Below are 9,674 nucleotides of genomic sequence, written 5' to 3'. Positions count from 1 at the left end.
TGACTTTTTTTATCAGATGAAAGAGCCTTCATCTACAGAAACCTTCCCCCAGGCAGCCTCCTCTGCCTTCCCTTTTGCTGGTGAAAGAGCTGGAGCCTCTTTAGTTGTGCTCCATGGGCAGGTTCTCCAGACCTTGAACTGTTTCCAAATTTCTGGAGGTATTTTTCAAAGGCTGGGTAAGACACTATGGGAATCAAAAGATCTAGGTTGTGTTCCCAGGCTCCTCTGCTGTGTCACACTGGGCAATTTTTTCCTTTTATTTCTCTTGGTTTCTGTGATTTATGTCCTGGGAGTGGAGCTCTGTGGGACAGGGCTCTTTCCCAGAGGAAGGACCATACAGGGCATCACACTCCGGAGCTCAAGTTCAATAAAAAAGTTCTTGATGTTAATTAAGAAAGACTTCAAAAGAGGAATAAATTAAAACAAATTGCAGAGCTGATGCTTTTGTCATTTACCCAGGTGCAAGCCATGACTATTACCATGAAGGTCAATGAAGCTAGGCATGTATAAAAGCAAAGGAGGGGGAGAAAAGAGATCCCCCTTTGGGGACATGCTGTTGCTGACCTGGAAAAGGTGCTGTTTCAGAGCCGTATCCGGTACCACTGCAGAAAACAAGGGGGTTTACTTTCGTTCTGAGGTCTAAGACACCCAAATTAAGTCGCCTCCATGGTCCCAGCAACTTAAGGTGAAGCTGATCTCACCATTGAAAATCTTTGTGTAAAAGAAACTCTCACTACTAATCTTCTGCACCTCTCAAAGCTATTTTAAGCCCTGCAAACTCCAGCTGCACCTGGGCCCTTACATGGTGCATCCTGAGCTGCATCAACCACGTGCTGCCTTGTGTCACAGGGTTAATAGGAAGGTGCTCAGGTGGTTTTTGAAGACACTTTAAACAGTGCACCCAGCAGAGAAATGCAGCCACGTGTAACTTGCTAGTTCCCCTTCCCTCCCTTGACTTTTGGTGGGACCTGATTCACAGGCAAGGTGTCCTGCTGCAATCCCTGCCAGGGGGAAGGTGATGCCCGTGGTAAAGAACCCTTCTAAGGCACCAGGGCAGGCTCTGTTCAAAGCCTGTCGTGCCACTGATGCCTTTGGCCTTATTGCGCTGTTCTTGATACAGTCAAGGGAAGCTTAATGCTTTTTAAAGGTCCTCAGCTTTTATGGGCTATAAAGCTTTGACCTCAAAGGGAGGTGCTGAGGGAAGTATATTAAAGATAGATCTATGTGGGATAGTCAGACATGCCAGCTTTCCCACAGCTGCTCTCTGGACTGCCTTTTTCTAAGCTCTCTTTAAACTAATGTCTTGATTACCTTCCTAGAAAAGAGCTGCCTGAACCTTCAGGATGCTGCTGAAACCCACTCTCGGGAGGTCTGGGGCAATGCAGCCCAACCTTCCCCTGGACATTTGCTGATGGCAGCACACAGAAGTCTTTTGCCAGTTTGTTCTCAGCTGTTTGTCCCCACTGTACCTCAGCCTGGGGTCACCGTGCTGCAGATTTCCTGGTGTCTGCTGAATGCTGTGCTCTGTGATGCCGGGACTCGGAAAGGGCCCTGCGTCAGCTCATCGCTACGGACATCCCATCTCCTGCTCCAGTAATAACCAGTGCCAGAGGACTACAACAGAAGAAACCCTTGGCCATGAGCAATCAAGGGGGAAAATCCTCTTCTGGGACCTCTACTAATTGCAGGCCTGTGGCAAGTAGTTTCTATTCAAATACTTGGTAATTATGAAGAGAAGATCTGCGTTACATATCTCACCTCTGGAAAAGGGGGATGGTGCTATTCACCTGCACTGCCAGATACTGAGAGACTTAATAATATTTATGAGGTCCTGGGAAAACCATGGTTTGGAAAGCATTAAAAGAGTGAGAGAAATGAGGGGTTAACAGACCTTGGGGAGGGGAAGGGTGCAGCCAGAACAGCGTGGGGTGGGCACTGCCTGCAGCCCCCCTGGCCGAGTCCTGGCGCACCAGTGGGACCCTGGCAGGGTGCTGGGAGCAGACGCAAGGCAGGATGCTGTGCAGAGCAGGAGGGCTGTCGCCTTGCTCCTACTGCCTTAAATGAATGTGGGTCTGAGCCTCACAGTGGGTGTTGCTCTGAGCCCTCCGGGAGGGCTTGGTTTGGGAAGGCATCTGTGTTTGGGGGGTTGGTACTTTTTGAGGGGATGAGATCCCTTTGCACCCCCAGACAGCGGGGACACCTGAGCAGGTCGTTGAGCTCCCGGGCGGCAGGGAGGGAGGGGGTTAACCCCCCCCCCCCCCAATCCCCAGCCCTGCTCCCCGCGGTGCCGCAGCAGCAGCAGCATCCCCCCCCCAGCTCGCCGCTCCCGAGGCCGGTTTTCCCCCCTCTCCCTTTGCCGTGTGTAGTTAAATTTCCCCCGCCTTAGTTGATGTCACATCCTGTTCCACAGCCATCCCCTGCTAGTAGCCAGCCCTACCAATTCCTTTTTTTTTTTTTTTTTTAATCCCTGTCCTCTCCCCATCACCCCCCCTTTTCAAGGCAAACTTTTGGCAATAGCAGAGATAATCATTTCGTGCTCCGTTGAATTTCTCCTCGCAAATGTCTTTCGATCGGGGGAGCCATTAAAAAAAAAAAAAAAAAATTACCAGAGAGCCAGCACCGAGAGCAGAGGAGAGAAACTGGGATCCCAATAAATATGCAAAGTGAAGGCTCTGCTAAGCAGATTTCTTGCATTGCTTCCTGGGGGTGCTGAGAGCCGCCCGGAAAATCATTCTGATTTTTTTTTTTAATTGCATTTTATTGTCTTTTTTTTTCTTTTTTTTTTTTTAATTAAAATAATAATAACAATAAAGGACTGAGGAGGCAGCGAGGCGCTCGGTGATCGGCACAGGGAGACTCGCCCGGGAGGTGATCTGTATGCAAGGTGCCTAGAACTGGGTGCGAGACATGCAACCGGCAAGCAAGCTCCTGACCCTCTGCTTTCTCATCCTGATGGGCACAGAACTCACTCAAGTAGGTTTCTCTCTTGCTTTTCCGACACCCCCCCTCCTCTCTCCCTCTCTCCCCAACGCCATTTTCTATTAAACCTCGAGAGCACAAAAGAAAACTGGAGTAGGATGCTGCACCTTCGCGCCCCACCGCCCCCTCCCCGGGCACCCCCCTTTGCTCAGCCCGCGGTGCGGGTGGACCCTACGGGCTGGGGGGGTTGGGGTGGGGGAGATGGGGGGGGGGAGGAGTAGGTCGGGGGGTTCAGGAGACCGGACCCCAGAGCCGGGGAGGGAAGGGGGCTGCCCCGGCGTGCCCCCCACCTCCCCGAGGGGTATGGGGGGGCCCCCACCTGCCCGCCCCACTTGTGGGGAAAGTTGCCGTGCGGGGCGGGGGGGGAGGGCAGCAGGGGACACACACCCCCACCCCCCCCCACCCCCACCCCCCACCCCGGCCGGCCCCGCGGGGCTCGGGCTCGGCGAAGTTCGGGGCTGCCTGTCCCGGGTCCCCGCGGGGACGCGACGTGAGTGCACGGTGGCGGTCCCTCCTCGTCACCCCCCGCTCCACACCGGCTCCTCCTGTGGGGGTAGCTTTGCTGAGTTTAGGTGACATTTAAACGTCCCTTGATGTTTCCATCTGTGACAGGCTTGTGGGAGAGAAGAGCATCTTATTTATCTCCCTCTCCCCCCTCTGCCTTTTTTTTTTTTTTTTTAAACTGGATTTTAATGCTTGCATTTACTGTCCCAGCCCCAGGACTGAGTGAGTAGTGGGGCTGGGGGGAGGAAAGGAGGCACACAAAAGCCATCTCTTGCAAGTTGGAAATAAAACTCCATTTGACTTCTTTAAGATAATTGGGGAGAGGTAGGCAGGGAGGTTGTCTTTTGGTTTTTTTTTCCCAGTCACTGAGAAAAGGAAGAAAAGTAATTGCAAGAGGATGCTCTAAATTGTGGGGTTAATTGTGATGCTGCCTGGAAGCAAAAAAAGAAAGAAAAAGAAGCTATAAATAGGAGGGGAATGGAGGCTTCTTAGTGTAGAAGCAATTAGCAGCTGGGCTCTCATCCTGGGTGCTTTATGTAGATTATTTCTTCCTTTCTCCTGCTGACAATGCTCTCTCCTGTCACTGCCCTATTGCTGAAGTTTCAGTAGCTGAAGCCTTTTGGCTTTGCACCCTCAGAGTATTTCTGCTGCCCCCAGGAAGAAATGGCTAAAGTAAGAGCTGCCTTAATTGCATGGAGCCCTCCAGAGAAGGCGTGAGAAGGTAGTAATTTGGGGGGGGAAGCAAAGAAATCCAAGAGCTGTGTGGATGAGGAGGGGTGGGAAGGAACCAGAGCTGTAAGTGAGTGCCCAGGAGAAGCCCATTGTGTGCGAGAGGATGCACGGGGAGTGCGCATGCGCCGCGCTGGACAAAGCAGCCAGCGACTGCCAGCATTGCTCAGGAATCAGCAAAAAGGGGGTCCTCGCTACGCACCCAGCCTGGTTGAGGGCACAGCCTGCCCGGGGCCATGGCAGCATCGTGGTCAAGCAGTGTTGTGGGGCTGCCCCTTGCCCAGCTGCCCCTCCAGCCTCCCCTCCTGCCCAGCTCCGGGGAGCGCACCCATGTCCTGGGGACCTGGGTGGTACCCCGCTCCCAGGGGCTGTCGTCGTCCCTTATTGGTCTCATGAGCCCCCATCACTCTGCATTGGTGGTGTCTTTCAAGGACACCGAGTTATCACCTCTTGTGCGGACACAGCTGTGCGTGGCTAGTTTTTCCTTTTTTTGCTTTCTTTTTTTTTGTGAATGCAGCACTCCAACTTTTTGCCCAACTTTAAATCGGGGTGGGGATGGGGAATCAAATCTGCTCTGAACTGTGGGGCTGAGCGCTGCTGGCTGACTCTGGCAGAGTTACCTCCCAGCCTGTCCCTGCCCGCTGGCGGGAGGTTGGAAGCCCCTGCTAAAGCCTGGCTTTGCTGAGCTGCCTTGCTGGGGCTGGTTTCTGGTTTGCAGTGTCTACCTGGGCTTTGCTGCCTGCAGGTAGCTGAGTCCTGCCAGGCCCCGCGCACCGGCCATGCAGAGCTCTCCCGCCAGCGTGCCGGCTGACTCGCTTGGCACTGCAGAGCCCGTTCAGAGTTTTAGCATCTCATTTCTGTAGCACAGCTGCCAGATGCAATCCCCAAATATGCCTTTCAGCCCAGGCACCGCCCAGCTCAGTGTCTTCCACGTTTAATTCAGTGCCGGATTCACATCTCCATCACACGCGTAGAGTCTTTCCCATCCCCTACAGAGATCCCGTGCCGGGGGAGGAGGGATCAAGGTTCGAGGGAGAGAGGTTGCTGATTTAGGCAGCTTTCCCTGACGATGCAGAAGCTACTGCTGTCCCTTCCTCTCCCTCCCTGCCAGTGACACTGGCAGGCCAGTGCACAAGAAGGGAAGAAATGAGGAGAGGGATGGCTGTTAAATGGGGCTGGAGGGGGTGAGCACATGGCTGTCCTTCCAGCTGGGTGCTGGGAAAGCTGCTCTTGTGGAGGGGTGGGAGTTGTCTTCAAGGTATTGTTATCGCAGCATCCTCTGACAGTCCCCCCGCGTGGAAGGCAGGATGCCTGCGCCCAGCTGGGAGCACATGGGGGATGCACACGATGTGGGCTGCACCCCCAGGTTTGGTAGGGGCTTTGAGACCCGCCTAAGGTGAATGGTGCTTTTACCTGTGTGAAACAAGGGGAGACCTGCCCCTACATGCCCCCCCACATCCCAGTCCTTTGCAGAAGCCCCTGCCTGCCCCTCAATCCCCCACATGCGCCCGGCAGGCAGGGCCAAGGCGGGTGGCAGGAGCCCTGACCCCAGAGCGAGACCTGCACGAGGGTCTGGGGTTTCTTCTAGCTGCCAAAGGTCTCCTAATTTGTTCTGTGCCTTGCCTTGGCTCTCCACAGATCAGTGATCAAAACCTGAAATGACATATTTCGGCTGGGGTGCAGCAGCCAGGTACGGGTGCTGGGACAGGGCGGGCAGAGCTGCTGCTGCGGGCACCCCGGGGTGCAGCACCCTCGCTCTGGCTGTGCATGCAGCTCTGGGCAGAGGGTTTCCCAGGCAAAGCACGGGGCTTTCTCTCCTTGTCCTCTTCTCGGTGAGACCCGGGCGGCTCTCCTGATGGCCGTGAAGGAGCAGAGCCAACTTACACTCTCTAAGGATCTGCTTGTCACGTGCAGAAAGTGCTGCCAGAAGGGCAGAGGATTTGGGCTGCTGTAGTAAAGCCAGGGGTATCGGCAGAGGGGGTTCAGGATGCCATCTGCTTCTCTGTCTGTCTGTCCGACCCATCCTTTTGTCATGCCCCAGGCTTGCTGGTGAGCTGCTGGGATATTACTAGTGAAAACCTCTTTGCATTCCTCGAAGTTTTGCCGGCACAGCGCGAGGTAGCTGGCGCTTTGACATCCACTTACTGGTAATCCTTGGAACCACACAGGAAGAAATACCTTCCTGGAGCAGGCAGTTATTAAACATTTAGGGCTTCTGCAAGGGAGAAAAAATACCAAACCCAAACAAACCAATTTTGCCATTGATTTTCCTAAAAACACATCAGGTCCCTCTTGGGGCTATGTTCAGGGGAAGCGGGGGTGCTGCCAGGGATGCCCGCTGCCCTCCCCAAAGCTGCCTGTGCCCCTCTGCCCCAGCAGCACCCAGCCCAGCTGTGCTGGCTCCCCTCCATCCCTGGGGGTTTTCCCTGTGCCCGGTTTGGTGGCCGGGCTCTTCCCTCCCCTGTCAGAGACACACATGGAAACCAGTAGGATTAAGCTGCAAATCTGCAGCTTGTAACAGGAGGCAGCTGCCTCATCTCATAAACCAATTTGTGTCTCATTTCACTAACTTCAGCTTTAACCAATAAAAAAGAAAGGTAATTTTCAGCCCTGGGTCGTATTTATTACTCAAGTTATCAGTCCTTGCAATCAGTATTAGCATCACCGCGTAAAGTAATACAAAACTAATTACTATCTGAGTGAATTAGATAGATGAAGGCTGTAGACTGCGTTGACAGTGGAAGAAGCCAATTCTCGAGTTATGAGTGATAAGTGTGGGCTTTGCTCTGCTGTGATGATGCTACGAGCAGGAGGGAACAAGACAGGGACACCCAAGGAGTGTTCTTCTGGGGTTTGTTGCTTGTGGGTGCCTTGGCCAGGCTCTTTGGGAGACCTGGGAGGGCAGGGGGATGCCTGAGAGCTTGAGTCAGTCAAGCAGTCCCCCCAAAAAGGGAAAGATGCAGTTGGGGAAACTGAGGCACGGAGCCCAAGATGTGTCTTAGCACCAGCAAATCTCGACCATGGGGGAAGAGCACCTCAAAATCCTGATTCTCCCTCTTCTGCAGACTGTAGCTGTTGCTTGCCGCTGCCCTCCCAGAGCTGAGCCCAGGAGCCCTGGGCCCAGTCTCTGGACCAGCTTTGTCCTGGGCTTTGGCCCTGGGAAGTTTTCTCCCTGTTCAGGACCCAGGTCCTGGCTCCCAGCCCCCCTCCCCATCCCAGCTGGGAGGCAGCCTTCAAAACCAGCCACAATGCAAAAGATCTCCTGGAAAGATAACAGCAGGACAGAGATAACAGCGGGGTGATAGCACATGTCAGCCCTCGGTCCAGGAGCAGGCAGCAGCGAGCGACCCCAGAGCAATGCCGTGTTTTCTAGCAAGCAGAACAAGTTTTCAGTGTAAAGGCACCTTCTGACTGGAGGCATGCGACTGACCCAGGGAAATATGCCCCCCCAAAAAAATCATCGTCCCTACCCAAAACATCCGAGTAACAGGAACCTGCTGATGCACCCGCGAAACCTGTGCCGAATTTCGTGGGCTCTGCTCTAGCCCAGAGGCTCTGGCGTGTGTTGGCACTCGCTGTCGGAGCATGGGTGTAACGGCAAGAGCAGCTTTAGCTGAACCCAGATTTAGCGAAGTGAAGACCTGCGAAGGGGATCATTCTGTTCCAGCGTAACGTAAGGAGCGCGTTCTTTCTGCCGCAAAGCGTTTCTAGGTGTGGATAACAAAAGGAGAGGTTGCAGAGTGGTTTGCATGAGGAAGGAGTTGTCCCGGTGTCCGTAGCTGGGGGTTAACTTTCCGGAGCGCGCTGGGCTGCCTGCTCCCAAAACGCAGCTGCTCCTGGAGCCAAGCTCAGCACCAGGCACCAGCAGTTTCACACAAAGTTGCACCAGGAGCTGGCAGTGATCTGCAGCATCGTGGTCACTGTTTCCAAAGCACTTTGGGGTCTTTTATTGCCATTTTCTTTTCTTCCTTCGCTTTGCCTGTCTGTGCATCCATACCCTCTCTCTGACAGGAGGGGAAGAGTTTGCTCTGCGTTGGTACCGTGCCGAGGTGACAGGGTCCAGCTCCAGGCCTGAGGTTTGTGTGAGCGATGGCAGCACAGACAGTGACAAAAAAACAGGCCAAAAAAGCAAGGACATTTGGAAGTCAGACCCAAAAATCAGGGAAACCTGGTACCATTTAGTGCTGTGACAGTCGTGACCTGCTGAGGGACAGATGCCTCATGGCAAATGCAACAGAAGATTGTCCCACGCTCCAAAGGTGATGGGGGTACAAAGCGTACGTTCCTTAACGAGGATGATCTTGCCCACGCTGCGTCCCGGGGTAGGTGGGGTGCCTCTTCTGCCCAGCGCTGCTCACAGGCTGGTGCGGAGGGAGTTCAGATACCTCCTGCCACAAGCCCAGGCAATGGGGAGTGCGAAGGAAGGGGGTGAACGTTTAATGAGTTGAGAGAGGGATGAGAAATGTCATCCTTCTCTCAAGAGCAGAGTCCAGGGCTCCGTCCCCTGTAACCCTGTGGTGCCAGGCAGAAAGTGGAATCCTTTCCAGCCTGCAGCTCGCCTGCCTCCATGCAGTCCACGCTCCTTTGCAAGTGCAGCAGCACCTGGCAGTGGGGCAGCAAGAGGGGCTCTGGCAGCCCAGCATCCGTCAGGACTCCGCTGCAAGGGTCGGTGGGGGCAGAGAGTCCTCCAGAGGCTGGTTCAGGGCCCCTCCATCAACTACAGGAGGGAACTCTGGAGAAAAGTGACTTAGTCCAAGTATCTAAGGAGGATCCCTGAAGTTACACAGCAAGGTCCTTCCAGAAAGGACAGACCTTTCCCACAGCCCCTGGCCAGAGCGCACGGCACATCTGGTGGGTCTCCAGTGCAGAGAGGAGGAGTCGGAAAGAGCTGGAGTATGGGTTGTCCCACGTACCGCAGAGCAATCCCAGGGCAGGCGTGAGCGCCCTGACAAATTACTGGGCCCTGCGCTCCCAGGACAGGAGCTGCCAGCGCTGGGAAGGTGCCTGGGGCACTGGACTCCACTGGGCACCCAGCTCAGCTGGACACATCCTCCTTGCTGGAGATGTCAGGTGTTAGCTGAGATGCCTCCTGCATTTACTGAGCCAGCTTGGAGCAAGAGCAAGATTTAAGGCTGTTAAAATACAGGTGTATGTGTTTTAAAGCAGATCCCATCCTCTCACCATGCATTAAATAGCAATTCTCTGGCTGGGGTCTATGGACACCATCTCCACATAAGCTGGGAGCAACAGAAACTTCAGCACCTCTTCTCTGAACCAGCCAGGAGAGGGAGACAATGACCGCCGTGTCCTGCACACACACACTCTCACACACTCTCACTCGCACACGCACGCCGTGTTTGCAAACCTGGCCCCTTGCAGGGCTCCTTGAGGCAGACAGTCACGTTTTGCATTATTACTTCCCAGCAGCAGAATTTTCCACTAAGTCGCTATTTTGGAAGACC

General features: G+C 54.3%; 1 protein-coding gene across 1 annotated transcript in view; it reads left to right on the top strand.

Annotated features, from left to right (window-relative positions):
- Window positions 1–2,449: 2,449 nt before the first annotated feature.
- The window catches only part of OLFM1 (olfactomedin 1), a 33,917-nt gene continuing 26,692 nt past the window's right edge, over window positions 2,450–9,674 (top strand). Inside the window, exon 1 of the mRNA XM_054848953.1 lies at window positions 2,450–2,973. Coding sequence (XP_054704928.1) covers window positions 2,908–2,973 — 66 coding nt within the window. The 5' untranslated portion in view covers window positions 2,450–2,907. The remainder of the gene's footprint in view (window positions 2,974–9,674) is intronic.

The sequence above is a fragment of the Grus americana genome, chromosome 20 (assembly GCF_028858705.1).
Source record: "Grus americana isolate bGruAme1 chromosome 20, bGruAme1.mat, whole genome shotgun sequence".
NCBI lineage: Eukaryota > Metazoa > Chordata > Aves > Gruiformes > Gruidae > Grus > Grus americana.
The sequence above is the reverse complement of the archived record's forward strand: the minus strand, read 5'-3'. Positions and strand labels throughout refer to the sequence as shown.